At 39.3% G+C, this 19,331-nt stretch overlaps 1 protein-coding gene across 5 annotated transcripts in view; it reads left to right on the forward strand.

The window, feature by feature from the left end:
* The window catches only part of Son (SON DNA and RNA binding protein), a 32,072-nt gene that overhangs the window by 5,140 nt on the left and 7,601 nt on the right, over positions 1-19,331 (forward strand). For 3 of the 5 annotated variants that reach the window (XM_063224429.1, XM_063224428.1, XM_063224431.1), the window contains exons 3-8: positions 1,329-7,232; positions 8,195-8,355; positions 10,191-10,337; positions 10,492-10,680; positions 17,310-17,420; positions 19,014-19,130. In XM_063224429.1, coding sequence (XP_063080499.1) covers positions 1,329-7,232; positions 8,195-8,355; positions 10,191-10,337; positions 10,492-10,680; positions 17,310-17,420; positions 19,014-19,130 — 6,629 coding nt within the window. Of the gene's footprint in view, positions 1-1,328; positions 7,233-8,194; positions 8,356-8,584; positions 10,046-10,190; positions 10,338-10,491; positions 10,681-10,783; positions 11,582-17,309; positions 17,421-19,013; positions 19,131-19,331 lie in introns of those variants that run through there. The other 2 variants (XM_063224432.1, XM_063224433.1) reach the window with 2 other exon arrangements.

The raw sequence follows: 19,331 nt of genomic DNA on the forward strand, positions 1-19,331 counted from the left end.
CTCAAGTTACATGTTGATATGGAATTTTCTCTCTTTTTTTTAGTAATGTAGAAGAATATTTTAGAAAAACGTGTTACTTTTTGTCAGGGTGTGGTAAGGCATAATTTGAGTTCATAATAGGTAACATTTGTTGACAGCTACTTTTAGTTAATACTTTTTTCCATTGTTAGTTTGAGACAGGGTCTCCGCTGTGCTGTTCAGGGTGGCCTTGAGCTCACTTTGTAGCCTAGGCTGGTTTTGATCTTGCAGTGATCGTTCTGCCTCAGCCTCCTGAGTGCTAGAATTACAGGCTTGTACCATACTGAGCTTTAGGTATTGTTCTGTGTATTTAGCATGCTTAACTGTCATCTTTCTACAGAATGTCAGTAATTTGTCCAGGGCTGATCATCTACTAAATGATGAATTGACTCGGCATGGTGGTACAGGCTTGTAAATTCTGGAGGCTGAGGCAGGAGGAATACCTTGTGTTTGTAACCTGGGCTATAGTGTGTTTTATAATGTTGGGAATTTTAATGGCAGTCATAACAATATGAAATTATCCACTGATACATTTAACTTGAAAATAATACAGTATAATTTGAGAAATGAAAAAAATGATCATTTTAATAGAGATTTAAAAATACCACATTCCCGTTTATTGAGTATGCACAATCCCATGGCATTGTGCATACTACTAGCAAGTGCTCTGAGTTACATTCCCAGCTCTAAAACATATTTTAATGTTCATTCAAAAAGTTTTTGCTGGGCGTGGTGGCACATGCTTATATCTTAGGACTGGGAGGTGGAGGTGGGAGGATTGCTTTGAGTTCAAGGCCAGACTGGGCCACATAGTGAGACCTCATCTCAGAAGACTAAAAAAAGTTTTTGTGACAAAGAAATTATTTGTTTTTGTCATGTGTGGTTTTATTTTGTGGGGGAAGGAGATAACTGTGTAGTCCAGCTAGCCTCCAACACCTTTTGCCTCAGCCAGCCTCCAGAATGCCAGGATTACAGGTGGTGTACCACCGCCCCTGGCAAAGGTTTATTTTTCTTTTCTTTTCTTTTTTTTTTTTTTTGTGGTACCGGGGATTGAACTCACGACCTCGAGCTTGCCAAGCAAGCGCTTATGCTGTTGAGCTAAATCCCCGGCCCTGGGATTTATTTTTCGCCCAGGATTTATTTATTAGAAAGTAAGTTGGGAAAGTGGTAGTCTCCATATTAATTGGTAACTTTTCATTTATTGTGAATTAATGTTTGGTGTTTCAGTGTAGAGTGAAAATTTTTATTTAGTTGATTTATCTCCACGTATTTTGGGGACTATCTGACCAAATAATTTCCATTATTTTCAGACTTGAAAGAGGCCTCCAGAAAAAGTAGATGTGTATCTGTACAAACAGATCCTACTGATGAAATTCCCAGCAAAAAATCAAAGAAACATAAAAAGCACAAAAACAAAAAGAAGAAGAAGAAGAAAGAAAAGGAAAAAAAGTATAAGAGACAGCCAGAAGAATCTGAGTCAAAGCCGAAATCTCATCATGATGGGAACATAGATTTAGAATCTGATTCCTTTTTAAAGTTTGATTCTGAACCTTCAGCTATGGCACTGGAGCATCCTATAAGAGCATTTGACCTGTCGGAGACCAGTGAATCCTCTGCAGTTGTGCTGGAACCTCCCATATCAATGGAGATACCAGACCCACACATCCCAGAAACTCTGAAGCCAGCTACAAAAACTGCAGAACTATCAGTTGGATCTACATCAGTAATCTCAGAGCAGTCTATGGCAGTAATGTTGGAACCATCTGTGACAAAGATTGTGGATTCTTTTGCAACAACACTGGTGCCTACCACGGTGCCTGCAACAGTAGTGGTAAAGTCACCTGAGCCGGTTGCAACAATGTCTGTGGAGTATCAGATGAAGTCTGCGCTGAAATCTTCAGAGCACACATCTCTAGAGCCATCACATATCATGTTGGCAGAGCCTCCAGTAGCAAAAGAACTAGAGCCATCAGAAACACATGTGATAGCATTAGAGACATCTACTGAGGTGTACCCTGAACCAAGCATATCGACAACAAAGGATTTTCCAGAGTCATCTGCAACTGAAGTGCTAAGATTGCCAGAGCATTCTATACCGTCAGAGATTGCAGATCCAGCCATGACAAGACCTCAGGATTTGTTGGAGCTGTCTAAGACCTCAGCGTTGGAGTTGCCGGTGTCGTCGGTGGCCTCAGCGCTGGAGTTGCCGGGGCCACCTGCGACCTCCATGCCGGAGTTGCAGGGTCCCCCTGTGACTCCAATGCTGGAGTTACCTGGGCCCTCTGCTACCCCGGTGTCAGAGTTGTCAGGGCCCCTTTCTACCCCAGTACCTGAGTTGCCAGGGCCCCCTGCGACAGCAGTGCCTGAGTTGCCAGGGCCCTCTGTGACACCAGTGCCACAGTTGTCGCAGGAATTGCCAGGGCCTCTAGCACCATCCGTGGGGTTAGAGCCACCACAGGAGGTACCAGAGCCACCTGTGATGGCACAAGAGTTGCCAGGGCTGCCAGCAGTGTCAGCAACTGTAGAGTTGCCGGGGCAGCCTGCGATAACAGTAGCAATGGAGTTGACCGAACAACCTGTGACGACGACCGAGTTCGAGCAGCCTGTGGGAATGACAGCGGTGGAACATCCTGGGCATTCTGAGGTGACAGCGGCAACTGGGTTGCTGGGGCAGCCTGAGGCAGCGATGGTGCTGGAGTTGCCAGGACAGCCAGTGGCAACAACAGCACTGGAGTTGTCTGGGCAGCCTTCAGTGACTGGGGTGCCAGAGTTGCCTGGGCTTTCTTCGGCAACTAGGGCACTGGAGTTGTCAGGGCAGTCTGTGGCTGGGGCACTAGAGTTGCCTGGGCAGCTCATGGCAGCTGGGGCACTGGAGTTCTCGGGGCAGTCTGGGGCAGCTGGAGCACTGGAGCTTTTGGGGCAGCCTCTGGCAACAGGGGTGCTGGAGTTGCCTGGGCAGCCTGGGGCACCAGAGTTGCCTGGGCAGCCTGTGGCAACTGTGGCGCTGGAGATCTCTGTACAGTCTGTGGTGACAACATCGGAGCTGTCCACGATGACCGTGTCGCAGTCCCTGGAGGTGCCCTCGACGACAGCGCTGGAATCCTATAATACGGTAGCACAGGAGCTGCCTACTACACTAGTTGGGGAGACTTCTGTAACAGTAGGCGTGGATCCCTTGATGGCCCAAGAATCCCGTATGTTAGCTTCTAACACCATGGAGACCCATATGTTAGCATCTAACACCATGGACTCCCAGATGCTAGCGTCCAACACCATGGACTCCCAGATGCTAGCGTCCAACAGTATGGACTCCCAGATGTTAGCCTCTAGCACCATGGACTCCCAGATGTTAGCCTCTAGCACCATGGACTCCCAGATGTTAGCGACCAGCTCCATGGACTCCCAGATGTTAGCGACCAGCTCCATGGACTCCCAGATGTTAGCGACCAGCTCCATGGACTCTCAGATGTTAGCGACCAGCTCCATGGACTCCCAGATGTTAGCGACCAGCTCCATGGACTCCCAGATGTTAGCGACCAGCTCCATGGACTCCCAGATGTTAGCGACCAGCTCCATGGACTCCCAGATGTTAGCGACCAGCTCCATGGACTCCCAGATGTTAGCAACCAGCTCCATGGACTCCCAGATGTTAGCATCTGGCACTATGGATTCTCAAATGTTAGCTTCTGGCACCATGGATGCTCAGATGTTAGCATCTGGTACCATGGATGCCCAGATGTTAGCATCTAGTACCCAGGATTCTGCTATGTTGGATTCTAAATCTCCTGACCCCTATAGGTTAGCTCAGGATCCTTACAGGTTAGCTCAGGATGCCTATAGATTAGGTCATGACCCTTACAGGTTAGGTCATGATGCTTACAGGTTAGGACAGGACCCTTATAGATTAGGCCATGATCCCTACAGACTAACTCCTGATCCCTATAGGATGTCACCTCGACCCTATAGAATAGCACCTAGGTCCTATAGGATAGCACCTAGGCCATATAGGTTAGCACCTAGACCCCTCATGTTAGCATCTAGACGTTCTATGATGATGTCATATGCTGCAGAACGTTCTATGATGTCATCTTATGAACGCTCTATGATGTCTTACGAGAGGTCTATGATGTCCCCTATGGCTGAGCGCTCTATGATGTCAGCCTATGAGCGCTCTATGATGTCAGCCTATGAGCGCTCTATGATGTCTCCTATGGCTGAGCGCTCTATGATGTCAGCTTATGAACGCTCTATGATGTCAGCTTATGAGCGTTCCATGATGTCCCCAATGGCTGATCGATCTATGATGTCCATGGGTGCTGACCGGTCTATGATGTCATCATACTCTGCAGCAGACCGGTCTATGATGTCATCGTACTCTGCAGCAGACCGGTCTATGATGTCATCTTATACTGCTGATCGTTCAATGATGTCTATGGCAGCTGATTCTTACACTGATTCTTACACTGATACATATACAGAGGCATATATGGTGCCACCTTTGCCTCCTGAAGAGCCCCCAACAATGCCACCATTGCCACCTGAGGAGCCACCAATGACTCCACCTTTGCCTCCAGAAGAACCGCCAGAGGGTTCCGCATTACCTACGGAGCAGTCAGCGTTGACAGCTGAAAATACTTGGGCTACAGAAATGCCAGCATTACCTCCTGAAGAAAATGTGTCACATCCTGAGCCTCCTGTGGGTCAAAGTGAGATTTCAGAGCCTTCTGCAGTGCCTACTAATTATTCAGTGTCAGGATCAGAGTCCTCAATGTTAGTGTCAGAGTCTGTTGTGACTATTCCAGAACCACCACTAGAGCCAGAATCTTCAGTTACATCAACACCTGTTGAGTCAGCTGTAGTAGCAGAACATGAAATTGTTACAGAGAGACCGGTGGCGTGTGTGGTATCTGAAACTGCTGTAATGGCCGAAGCAACTTTGTTAACATCAGAGCCTCCAATTGTGACAGAGACAATAGAAACATCGGAGTCCATGAAATTTGAAAGACATGTTGCCTCAGAGGCATCTGTGTCCCTGCTGGAGGCAGCAGTAACTGTTCCAGAGCCAGCAGAGAACATTCAGGAGCTGTCATCTGTGGCAGTTCCAGAGTCTCCTGCTATGGCTGTCCCAGAGTCACCTGCTGTTGCTGGCCTAGTCCCAGAATCACCTGCTGTGGCTGTCCCACAGTCACCTGCTGTGGCTTTCCCAGAGTCATCCACTGTGGCTGCCCCAGAGCCACCTGCAGTGCGAAAGCCAGAACCACCAGCTGTGGCTGTTTTGGAGCTTCCGAGTGTGGCTGAGCCAGAGCACATTCCTGTTCCTGTGTCAGCTGTTTCTGCCCTTGAGCCTATGGTGCCTGTCTTAGAGCCAGCAGTGACAATGCTTCAGTCTGCTGTGATTGTTTCAGAACCATGTGTTTCTGTCCAGCAATATACTGTGACAGTTTCAGAGCCTGCTGTTCCTGTCTCAGAGCAGACTCAAGTAATACCAACTGAAATGGCTTTAGAGTCTGCAGCAGTGATAGCAGAGCCTAGTGTTATGTCATCACATGTTATAAGAGGGATGAATTCACTGTATGGTGATACAAATCTTGCTCCGGAGATTTGCATGCAGGAGACTCCATTACATTCAGGTGAAGAGCCTCATGCTGAAGGACACCTGAAAAGTGACTCTTATGAAAGTGAACATGGTATGAATGTAGACCTTAATATAAATAATCATTTCATTGCTAAAACTATAGAAAGTAGTATAGTATCTACTCCTAGCACCGATACTGTTAGTGGAATTGGTGAAGAGAAAGTTTTGCCCATCAATGAAACTAAGCAGTGCGTAGTATTGGATACCTGCTCTAGTGTTAGTGAAACTGATGTAGGAGGCGCTGTGTCTTCTGTTGGTCCTCTTCCTCTGGAACCTGATACAACAGAAGCTAGTAAGGTCACTGAGTTTGTCACGGCATCTGCTCTCACTGCAATTAATAACTATGATGACACTTGTTTAACCACTCAAGATATGGAACATGACATGGTAATTTCCACCAGCCCTGGTGGTGTTAATGAAGCTGACATAGAGGGACCTTTGCCTGCTAATGACATTCATCTTGATTTACCATCTAATCTTGTTAGTAAGGATACAGAAGAACCATTTTCTGTAAAAGAAAGTGAGCAGACTTTACCAGTTTCTCTCAGCCCTAAAGAAAGTGGAGAAGATGAAGTACCTCTCCCTGCTAAAGAGACTCTGTCTGATTCAGGAGTTTGTGCTAACATTGATGAGATTAATGAAGCAGATTTAGTGAGACCATTACTTCCTAAGGACATGGAACGTCTTACAAGCCTTAGGGCTGGTATTGAAGGACCTTTACTTCCAAGTGAAGTTGAACGTGACAAATCAGCTGCCAGTCCAGTTGTAATTAGTATACCAGAAAGAGCTTCAGAATCGTCTTCAGAGGAAAAAGATGATTATGAAATTTTTGTAAAAGTTAAGGATACACATGAAAAAAGCAAGAAAAATAAAAATCGTGACAAAGGTGAGAAAGAAAAGAAAAGAGACTCTTCATTAAGATCTCGGAGTAAGCGTTCCAAGTCTTCTGAACACAAGTCCCGTAAGCGAACCAGTGAGTCTCGTTCTAGAGCAAGGAAGAGATCCTCTAAGTCCAAGTCTCATCGATCTCAAACACGATCACGGTCACGTTCAAGACGCAGGAGGAGGAGCAGCAGGTCAAGATCAAAGTCTAGAGGGAGGAGATCTGTATCAAAAGAGAAGCGCAAAAGGTCTCCAAAGCACAGATCCAAGTCCCGGGAAAGAAAAAGAAAAAGATCAAGCTCCAGGGATAACCGAAAGACAGGAAGAGTCCGAAGTCGAACACCAAGTCGTCGGAGTAGGAGTCATACTCCGAGTCGAAGGAGAAGGTCTAGATCTGTGGGTAGAAGAAGGAGTTTTAGTATTTCCCCTAGTCGCCGAAGCCGCACTCCCAGCCGAAGGAGCCGCACCCCCAGCCGAAGGAGCAGGACTCCCAGCCGAAGGAGCCGCACCCCCAGCCGAAGGAGCAGGACCCCCAGCCGTCGGAGGAGATCGAGGTCTGTGGTAAGAAGACGAAGCTTCAGTATATCACCAGTGAGATTAAGGCGATCAAGAACACCCTTAAGAAGAAGGTTTAGTAGATCTCCCATCCGACGTAAAAGATCCAGATCTTCTGAAAGAGAACGTCTGACAGATTTAGGTGAGTCATTCTTTGAAAATTTTGTAATAGAAAATGACTTAACCTTAGTTTCTGTAATTACAAATCACATGGAATAATTTTTGTTTTAAGAGTGAGCCTGTTTAGAAAACATTGGGATAAATCACGTAATTACGTTGAAAAGACTTGCTTTGAAATATATTTCATCCAAAGTGGTTCATATTTGAGTGTTCTATTTTGTTGAGTCTTTAACCAAAAAGAACAGAAACAGATGAAAAGTCTTGCTAAGTGAGAAACAAGACTAGTGTATGTTCATTTGTTCTGTATTCTAACATACATCCTTGCAAATAAGCAAGTTTTTTATTTAAATAAGTGAGCATACCTTAAGTGTACTAATTTTTCCTGATTTAAGGTAGTTTGCAGAGATGAGTAGTTGATGTGTGCGTATTGCATGAGGGGGGACTGCATGCAATTCCCACAATAATTACAAGTTTGTGAAGATGTGGATAAAATGTATGTGATATTTTTACCAAATGGGAAGATTGCCAGAAAGGGTGGAATATAATGATTGCTATAGTGCTAATATAGATGAAGTACGTAAGGAGCACTGTGATGAGCAGTGTTAATTGTGGCCTAACAAAGTTTTTAGGGATGGGATATGGATTTGGGCTCAGAGTGAATTAAATTGTTAGATTAAGAGAGCATCTTTAAGGTCATCATAATTTGGGAAATTAAGTTAACTTAATTAGGTTTGTGTAAAAATCTTGGGTGGCTTTATGATTGTCACAGTTGTATAAAAAGTTACCTATTTTATGTAATATTTTAATGGAAATTAAATTCTTTAAGTAAGGGCCACCACTTGAAAATTGAACCAGAAAGTGGTTTGATCACAGCTATAATATAGAACAGAAAAGTTGATGGCTCCAGTGTTTTAAAAATATCAAACTTCAGTAATACAAAATGTATATCCTTTAGGAAAATTTCTTACGTTTTCCTTTTTACAGATAAGGCGCAGTTACTTGAAATAGCCAAAGCTAATGCAGCTGCCATGTGTGCTAAGGCTGGTGTTCCCTTACCGCCAAACCTAAAGCCTGCACCTCCACCTACAATAGAAGAGAAAGTTGCTAAAAAGTCAGGAGGAGCTACTATAGAAGAACTAACTGAGGTAAGCTGGACAGCATTTGTTGTCATTCTTAAGTGGATTATTCCAGGGATGTTGACTCTGGAGCGTGCCAAAACCCGAATTGTGGGCTGAACTGATAATGGCTGGCACCGAGTGGCCAAAACCCGAAATACAGATGTGGCAGCGGCAGAAGCTCTGTTTAGCAGGCCATTATCCGGGATGGCTAAGCTCCGCTAGCTAAAAGTTACTTCCCATTACTTTTGCTTTCCAGTTTTAGAAGCCAAACTGACTGAGGAGTGGGACCGTTCGTTTGAATGGAGGAGGTGTTGAGTGAGCAACACGCAGAAGCTCGCCTACAGTTTGGTTTCCATTCACGACGTGTTCACTGATCGCCACGAGTGTACTGCATATACGCAAAGACACAGACAATCTTCAGAAATGATCTTTTGCCACCGAAGCTTGGAAATTATTGACAATAGCTGGCCATTGCCTGAAAGGAACTCTTTCGCATCAACATTTCGGGTTTTGGCTGTTTGGTACCAGTCATTGGCGATAATGGCCGGCCATTATCAGTTCTTCCTGCGGTTCGGGTTTTGGCAGTACATATATTTTAAATACACTTTATTTTTGTTTTTAAAAAATTGGATCTTTTCAGTGGAGGCTTTTTGGGGAGGCTTTGTTTTATTACATTTTTGGGGGGGGTGCTGAAATATTGCTGCTAGGATCCAGAAATACCACATTGTTTCATATATTGAAACTTGTTATTGGCTAGCCTTATGCCAGCCTGCCACTGTCAATATATTGTGTTTCTCTTGGTTACATGCTTGGTATACTCTGTGTTTTTGGCTAATTGAGCTTTTTATTCTATTGTAATATTTTCAATTGATAGTAGATGTGATGAATTCTGCTTATATAGAAGAGACAGATCTACCCAAATTTACTCTGACATTTTTATAAAGTCAAGTAATAGTCTGTTCCTTTGCTTCTCAGGAGGGAATTGACTTTGGTTTATATGTCAGGCTGCATCAATTGTACCCTTTCCATCATGCCTTATTTTCTATTCATAAGTTCTGTCCCTTAAAAGATTCAGTCCACAAAACATCTGTGAATATATACCGTCTGACCCTGTCATAGGTGTGTCAGATTTTTATTTTGCCATTCATTGAGGATTATACATTTTAAAAAGATATTTCTTCATTTAGACATACTCTGCAGTAAGAATTATAATCTTAAAAAGGACCTAGCAAAAGCTTCTATTGGATTACTTAACAAAGCCCAAATTCATTATTTAAAACCCTATGCTATTTGTTGTTTTTTAGCCTGATCTTTCTGTGCCCTTTCCTTCTAACAAGTTTTTTTTTTGCCTTTTTACCACCATCTGACAAGATGACTTTTCTTTTCTCTGCCAGTTCTTAACTATGAAAAATATGGTTGAAAATTCTTCAAGGAATAGTCTGATTCTCAAGCCCTGCCTGACTCTATTCTTTAAGCTTTTGTTCTTTTAGCACTTACATACACAACTTGTAATATATCAGTTTGCACTTGTTATTGTGTTGCTCTGTAAAAACATTCAATTATTTTATGTATATGTATTCTGTCTCTTGTATTAGATTGTAAGCTCCTTGGGAGCAGGGACCATGTCTTTTTTTTTTTTTTTTTTTTGTATTTCCCAGACAGTGCCCAGTACAGTGCTCAGCACATAGTAGGTGCTCAATAAATGTTGTTGACCGACTGACCAGTGTGTTTAAATAATAGCTAATAAGCTAAATAACAGTAATTTTGTTTACTTCTGAAAGGTGATTTTATGTACACTAAAAATTCCGTTTTACTCTACATAAACTATAAGATTTATTTTTTGTTTGTTTTTACTTTTAAAGAAATGCAAACAGATTGCACAGAGTAAAGAAGATGACGATGTCATAGTGAATAAACCGCATGTTTCGGATGAAGAGGAAGAAGAACCTCCTTTTTATCATCATCCTTTTAAACTCAGTGAACCCAAGCCCATTTTTTTCAATCTAAATGTGAGTATTAGTACTTACAGATTATGGAATGATTTAAGTAAAGCCTAGTGGAATTTAGTGTGTATTGAGTTTAAATACTGTGAGATAATAAAATGTCTACTTAATATTAGTATCTGTTATATTGAATTTTAATTTAACTTTTTTTTTTTTAAAGATTGCTGCAGCAAAGCCAACCCCACCAAAAAGCCAGGTAACATTGACAAAAGAATTTCCTGTGTCATCTGGATCTCAGCATCGAAAAAAAGAAGCTGATAGTGTTTATGGAGAGTGGGTTCCTGTGGAGAAAAATGGTGAAGAAAACAAAGATGATGATAACGTTTTCAGCAGCAATTTGCCCTCAGAGGTAAGTAAAAATTATATTTTGTATTTTTCCTTTTTAAAATACCTGAATCTGCCATTTCATTGTTACTTTATATCTGATTTGGATTCTGTTTCACTCTTCTTAGGGCCGGGTTAAACGGCAGGGCCGGGTTAAACGACAGATGAAACAACCCGCAGCTTCTCATTTCACAGTAACTCGATGCAATTCACTTTGTGGGAACAAACCACAAAGTGAAAAGCATCGAATTGCAGAGAAAAGTGTTATCACATCCCTACCCAACATTGGGCCCTCTATGCACTTGTGGGAAGGTAGCCCAAGGTACAACTATCTAGCTTCCCGTTTCGCTTCACGGCTCTATAGCTCTAGATTTTGGTGGTAGCAAATTTTTTGGGTGGAGGGCTTGAGCAGAGAGAGGCAGATCCTCAGGTTCAACACAAGAACTGGATTGGAAAAGGTCATTAGGTTGATGTGAACATCTTGGGTACATAGCCCATTGCCCTTCATTGATGGTTTATCATTTCTCTGGGTTATTTGTTGGATAGCTTTTAATTTTAATTGTTTTACCTTCTGTGCTACCTTGGCCCTTTTGAATTCTTGTGTTTAACCTAGTGTTCAGCCTTGGTATTCCATTCCCTTCTCCTTACCCTCTTTGCTACTATTAAAAATCGGAGAAGTGGAAATCATGCATTGAAATTTCCACAAGGCTATAGTTGTATCTTGTCAGAATGACGCAGTTAATAATACCAAGTGTCAAAAGAACCCCATTAAAATGCCGCCTGATAATGTGCTGCTAAATATAGTGCACATGAAAACAGCAAGACTGTATATATATGTAAATATATATATATATCTGTATCTTTGTATGTATCTCTGTATCTGTACCTTTGCTGTATCTTTTAATAAACAGTTTACTTTTATTTAACTTGTTGTGCAAAGTCACGATTGGGGGATTGGGGAGGGTGGAGACTTAACTAGGGGAGGTGGGAGTTTTAAATGATACCATAGATTAGTTGTCATCACCTCTAGCCCTTGGTTTCCAAAGCCTTGACATTTGTCCATGGATTGGACTAGGCATCTGATCCCTTATGGGCATCTTTCTCTTACAGTTCTAGGATGTAAGTCTGAGAGACTTACACAGACCTCTTCATTCATGTTCCCTACGTTGGCCATATCATCTTTTAAGTAAACACTTTCATTTCTACAAATAACTTCAGGCTGTAAAATCAGAAAGTAAACAGAACCCAAATCAGAAACTTTGATAGCAGTATTTTTTTTTCCCCCCAAGCTATTCACAGATAACATTTTCACCGTGGTTTATTGTTTTGTTTTGTTTTGTTTTTTTGACTGGTGGCATTTTGAAAGGGAAACACATTCTATACAGTGAAACTGGACATAACTAGTCTGTGCAACTTACAATCAAATACGTGTATTCACATGGAATTCAACAATTGAAGCAAGTTATGCCATCACCAGTGAGGGGAAGGATAACTGGACAGTATTTTAGTGAACCCACCAAGTAGCTCACTTGTTAATCCCCAAATCGGGCTAGTTGCACATCTCAAGAGGAAAAGGTTAACTGACATTCGCAGCTGGCTTAATCTTCTTGTGGTTGCTGAATATAAATAAGTCATAAGAGGGTTGTACAGCCTTACTAGAAATCCTGATAGATATGCTGTAGATTATTACTTTATTGCAGATTAAGTATTTAAAGAAACATAGCCAGGGAGATTGAGAGAATAATTTGCCAATGAGGTGAAGACCTAACATTGCAAGAGTTTCCTGAGAAGAAAAATAACTTTTGTCTTCCTGCAGTTCAATTTGGGGAAAGTACTTAATCGTGATTGCACTTTCTTTTTTTGGATGAAGAGAATGTGTTTATGGATTTAAAGTTTAGTACTCAGCTGTTTTTAGTTTTAAACTGACAGATGGCCTAGCTTCATCTCTCAAAATTGATTGTCAGATTTTAATGAAAAGTTAAGAATTACTTTGTTGATTAAAAACACAAATGTTTTCCTTAAGACAAAAATGTATTCCAAGGACTAAGTGAAGAAAACAGAAGATGTCTCTTCCTGGAAAATAAATATTTGATAATGGAGTTCTAAGCTATTAGAGGATTAGATGCAAAGAATATATTGGTTAACTTTAGTTCTAAACAAAAGAGTGCCAAAATTAAAAGGGACACAATTGTGATTTGATCTCAAACCTGCACTTTTACTTAGCAATAATGTTAAACACCCAGAGGAAATATTAAACAACATAAAATGTTCAAATTGAATTCTTTGCTACCATCTAAGTTAATTAAGTTTGTAAAATATATGCCAATGTTTGTGGAATATTTTATATTTCATGGATGCATTGATCCTTTTGATTCCATTAGGGCTTGAAATAAAAGTTCTCTAGATTAAAAGGAAAGTTCTTTTAAATGGTCAATTTTTTAGCTGAATTTTTGTTTTATAATCTATCTTTTTGAAAAATAAATGCAGTTTGTGGGGTTTGTTTTGACTGTAAAACATTTAGGCAAAGATTTCAGGTTTTATCTCCACAAGGGCTGCATCATCTTTGTTGTAATCTCTGATCCCACTGTTTATTACCCTGGCACAAGAGTACTGTTTAAGGAGAGTGGTTAGATATTGTGGATGGATTAGCATAAATCCATATTTTATGGAAAAACAACTTACTGGACTTCCTGTCCTTCTGCCATAGCATCGTCTTATCCAGAAATCAGCCAAGACCTCAGTAAGGGGTGATTACAGAAGTTTAACTACTTTTGTACTTGACTTACAAACACTGAAATAAAAGTTGGAAACCTAACAGAAAATAGTTACCGGGTTATTCTTGGTAATAAGGCTACCAAAGGCTTATTGGTTAGTAGATTTAAATGTACTCTTTGTCATAAGTATAAGTAGAGGAGTAACTATATCAGCCACCACTGAAGTTTTTAGGAGTTTAGTAGCATAGATGTTTAGAGGGCCAGCTCAGGTGATTGCTTAGATGTTCAGATCATCTTTATCACAAGCAGTGTGGTAGATTTGTATTAGTGAAATGTATTTCTGCATCTCTAACTAAAAGTTTAGGAACAATTTACAAAGTTTAGGAATGCTAGTTTAATTGGACTAACGTGAACATTTTAATTGGAAATTAAATGCACTGCTAAGTGTGTAATTACAGTTTTGTTAATCTTCTGTCTACATTATTCTAGGTGATTAACACTCAATTTCTTTAAGGTATTTAAAATAGGCAGTCAGGTTTTCCCTCACACTTAATAATAGTTACATAGACAATTCTGAATGGTACAATAAATTTGTAATTCTCTTATTAAAAGGCCAATTTAAGTATATACCTGGATCATTCTCTACTTAATGGCTTTTCTTTTTGATGATTTCTGTTACATATGAACCTGTATTTTTTAATAATTTTAGGCCAGATGTTTCTTTCTTGTTTTGCTGAAAATTTTGCTTCCCTTTAATTTGACATATCTGCAACAACTTGTGCAAGTTTTCCTTTAATTGTATTACCTACCTCATCCTAATATTTTAACAATTTTATATTCATACACTGATACCCTACAAAAGTTTTAAGCCACTTTGTAAATAGGGTAGCAGAAAGGGAGTGGGAGTGCGAGAAAGTTGATTTAGGATGATATTTAAAATGAGAGGTAGAAAAGGTAAACATAGATACACATAGGTCATGAAATGCATGTTAACATGCCAGCTGCATTGTTTATTTCATTACCCCTGAGAACCCACAGAAGTTTTAGCAGTAGCGATCACTGTTGATGCACAGTAGAGAGATTAAATAACTTCAGTAGTTTTTATCAGTGGAAACATGTAAGGCCTGTTGATTAAACAGAAAATTAAGATTCTCTTGTTTCTTGATTTGTAGGGCCTTTACCATCATTTTGGTACCTTTCCCACATGACCTGCTTCTGAACAGTATTAAATGATGGTCAAGATTCTAAATTGCCATTTTCCAGTCTAGTAATCACTAGCCGCTAAAAAATTAGCTTTGTGGTCACTGACCACATTTCAGGTGCTCAGAAGCTATCACAGCACAAAGTTCTGAGCGTATTGTTTCAGAAGGTACCTGTGGTATTTTGAATGTTTTATTGCTGATACATAGTGCTTTGGGAATTAAGAGTTTTTAAATGCGTTATTGTATAACCTGAATTAACTTCAAAAGCTAGAAAACAGGCTTTCAGAGTTGTAAACTCTTGAAGATCTTTAAGAAGGTATGGTTTTTCTAAGCCAGGTATGGTGGCGTACTTCTATAATCCCAGTACTCGGAGGCTGAGGCATAAAGATCACTGGAAGTTTGAGACCAGACAGGGCTACAAAGTGAGCCCAATGCAGCCTGAACTGCATAGTGAGACGCTGTCTCAAAAAGACCCCCTCCTCCCCAAAAAAGTTATGGTCATTTGGTTTATTCCATCTTGACTGTGTTTTTTTTCACATTTTAAAATACTAAAAGTCATTCGGAAATTTTGACATGGACTTGCAACTTATTTGGTAAGTGTGCTGAAGAAAAAGTTATATTCTAACAGGAAAAAAATTGTAATTTTATCAAAAGTAAATTAAAATCAGAGTTAAATGTGAATTAGTATGAAATATTGAGGTATGAAGGAAGCTTCATCATGAGGATATATGCTAAAATACTTAGGTTACCATTTAAGACTGAAAAGATAAAAAAGTCCAAAGGTCTAAACTCTAGAAGGGTGAGTTCACAGGTATATTAGAAAAGTTTCCAGAGCCATCTAAATGCATTTTTGTGGCCAATTTCTAGTTGGAGATATAGAAGTCATGGGTTAGGGTTGTTGTGAGTAGACATGCTTTCTCCAGCATCTTTATAGTTTAGCCTTTCCAGAACAGTAAGTAGTCTAAGCATCCTGATAGTGATATTCATAGGTTGCTTATGAAAACCAGAGTAAATTTGGGAAGGTCATGAAACAGCACTTTTCTCAATTTCTCAAAAATTACCTTGACAATACCATTTGATACCACCATATGACAGGACATCAATTTTATCCTGAAAAACCTGGATTTCTATTGTAAGTCCTAAGACTCAGAAGTAATTTGAGTTGTGGTAATAAAGTCACTTAAAGTAAAACTGAGTGTGCACATAATTACCTTTTTTAGTGTGTCAGTCTGACTTTTCTTAAATCTTGTGTTCTTACAATATACTTTTGTGTGATAATTAGTTGACTAAGCACCATCTTTTCAACAGATGTATAAAGTGTAAGTAGATAATGAGTTTAGTGTAATTTTATTTCCATTTTAAGAAGATATGAAAATTTGGGAAATTTGATTTAAAGGAATCAAGTGATTCAGCAAGATAACTAAGAATAACAATAAAATCTAAAGGTTGGAAGCAAAATTCACAAATCTTCACTATACATAATACGTAATTACTGTGTTATTATGTAGCCCTCCCTACTGTGTAATATTTTTAAAAGAATGGTTTTTGTACACAGTAGTCTTAATAGCAGCTAGCTTCTGTTTTTGAAAAATACTGTTCTTAGGTATGAAATACCTATTAGTCATTCTGTGTAAAAACAGCAAAACCTGTGTTGCATAAATATTTTACTGAATTGAATTTTCTTGTGTGAAATGACTAGAAAATATTAATGGGTTAAATGATGTTGCAAAAAAAATTACAAAATGTGCTTCTAATCTACAAAAACCCAAAATCTTCATTTTTTTTCTTTTTCTTCTTTTGGTACCGGGTATCGAACCCACAATTGCTCGCTTATAAGGCAGGCACTTACACCTCTGAGCTAAATCCCCGCCTCACTTCATTGGTTTTTCTTCTGTGATTAATCCTTTCTCAGATCTGACAAATTAAGAATTGAAGGATTACATTTTTTAAAAAGTTGAAAATATCTTTGCTTAGCAGTTTTTTTCCTCTCCTCCAGTGGCAAAGATTTAACCTGGGGCTTTCAGCACGTTATACTGTTGCTCTACCACGGAACTACATCCCCAATTCTAGCATAAGGTTTTAAAAGGTAGATTATGATCTTTGAGAAGAACCTTAAGATTTTTAAAAGGCCTCTTTTAGGGCTAGAGTTAGAAGATATGGACATCCACACATTTTTAATAATAAATGCATGTAAATTGAAAACATGACTTACATGCTTTATATGTTCTTTGAAGAAATTAGGTTTTTTCAGAACAAGCTATTTCCATGCTTAAGAGAATGTCACAGGTGTGCTAATGAGTTAAAGGTGATCACTGACACTATAATGGTTTTCTACTTGCTTACTCAGGAACTTTGCTTATTTTTGAAGGTTACAGTAATAGGTTTTTATGAAAACTAAAAAATAGTTCAAAAAAGTGTCTAATGAATGACTAGTTAGTGAAGGCTAGAATTTTAATTCTGTGGTGCAACTTTTATATGATTATGATTGGATAGTGTACAAAATTCACTGAAATCAGAGTTTGGACTGGGTTATAACTACTTCTAATACTTTGTAACTAACAAGAACTTACCTTAGTACTCCTTGTTCAAAGTTACCTTTTTAACTTTGAATCTTCCCATTTTATAAGATTATTAGTAAGGCTTTAGTTTCTTATATGTAGCAACTAAAGATAGGCGCAATTTTTCAGAATTTAGGGGCTTGTGCTAATTTAAGATAATTATCTATGTTTTCTTTTTAGCCTGTGGACATCTCTACTGCAATGAGTGAACGTGCACTTGCTCAGAAAAGACTCAGTGAGAATGCATTTGATCTTGAAGCTATGAGTATGTTAAATCGTGCTCAAGAACGGGTATGTGGCACTTTAATGTGTAAATAAGAATTTTCATTACCAGCCAGGCTTGGTGGCTTACGCCTGTATTCCCATCATTCCAGAGGATGAGGCTGGAGGGTCACTGAGTTTAAGGCTAGCCTGAATTGCATAGTGAAAACCTGTCAAAGAAAGACTTTAAAAAAAAAAATTCACTCCCTAGATGATGAAGAAAGAACATTCTAGTTGTGATGCCATTTATCCTAATTACCTGGTTTATTTTAAATGAAAGTGACTTGGGATCTGATTGTTCAATTAATGCTTTTTATGGACTATATTGAAAGCCCTGATTATAAATTCTTAAAAGGTTGAAGAAAATAAGAAAATAAATTTTTTTCTTATTCTTTCAATATAGTCCAAGGTCGTGAGTTCAATCCCCAGTACCTAAAAAAAAAAAAAGAATTTATAACCAGTATATAAAAATAGCTAAGTGTGCTCATGAGCTTACCAATAGGTGTTAACAGTTTCTCTGTTTCACTTAAGGAAAGTGAGATTAAGGTTGGTTAAGGTGATAGCTAAGGTCACACATCTAGAAAGTTGGGGAAATTGGAATTCACACTCAAAGACTCTCAGTGTAGAATTTGTACATTTATTTATTTTTTGTTGCCGGGATCAAACAACCATGTGCTTGCTAAACAGACACTTATGTCACTAAGCTAAATCCTTGATCCTGAATTTATGCTTTTAATAATATTTTTTTCCCCAATTATTTTCATATGGTAAATCCAGAGAGAAACATGTAACTGTTGAGACAGGTCCATTACATTAGGTATTCAATAAATAGAATTTGAGAACAGATTTTTTTTTTTTTTTTTGTCTTTTTTCTTTTTATCGGTACTGGGGATTGAACTCCCGACTGCCTGTTTGCAAGGCAGGCACTTATGCCGCTGAGCTAAATCCCCAACCCCTGAGAACAGATTCTTAGTCACAATAAATAGTGGTGATGTGGACCACAGGTTTCTTGAAGAATTGTTTTATGTATTTGAGTGGATCATTTAATCATTTATATACTACCTCAAAGTACTCAAAGTAATTAAAAACCTAGGCTGTGATAGCATCTTTACAATGCAGTTATATGAGGTAAAAATGTGTGGCATACACCTATAATCCCAGCACTCAGTAGGCTGAGGCAGGAAAATTGCTGTGAGTTCGAGACCAGCTTGGGCTACATAGTGAGTTCAAGGCAAGCCTAAATTGCATATTGAAACCCTGTATAAGAAAAAGGAATCCTTTGCCCACTTACCTTTATTTTTCATTTATCTTTGTGGTACTTCAGAAATAATACCTTTTTGCTTGATATTATTAGGACTCAGACTTTGGGAAGTTTAGGAAAAACACTTGAATTTTAACCTTTCAATGCCTACTGATCCATTTTTGGAATGCCTATAATAATGGAGCATAATGTGCATTCTTCAAATTGTTGTTCATAGCATTTTTCTAGGTAACATGATTTTCATGTAAAACTTTTAAAAATGCAATATTTGACATAATTGGGTTAAATATGTGTAAGTTTTTAAACGAGCAACATTTTAATCAGATAAATTTTCCTTAGTTATGGCAGCTTCTTTTTTTCAGATTGATGCCTGGGCTCAGCTGAACTCTATTCCTGGCCAGTTCACAGGAAGTACAGGCGTACAAGTTCTGACACAGGAACAGCTGGCCAATACTGGCGCTCAAGCCTGGATCAAAAAGGTACACAATATGTGCACATATGAAGGTGTCAAACTACACTTTTGTTAAATTGTTTTGTCAGGAAAATGTTTAATTAAAAAATGCATGAAGAAGCCCATGACTCTAACCAAAAGTTCCTGAATAAATTTGCTGTGTGTATACGCTCCAGGATGGACACTGAAGATGGACTGGAATCATGAGACAGTGGCAAATGTATAAATA

The sequence above is a fragment of the Cavia porcellus genome, unplaced genomic scaffold (assembly GCF_034190915.1).
Source record: "Cavia porcellus strain 051 isolate PalLab524CR breed Dunkin Hartley unplaced genomic scaffold, mCavPor4.1 scaffold_15, whole genome shotgun sequence".
Classification (NCBI taxonomy): Eukaryota; Metazoa; Chordata; class Mammalia; order Rodentia; family Caviidae; genus Cavia; species Cavia porcellus.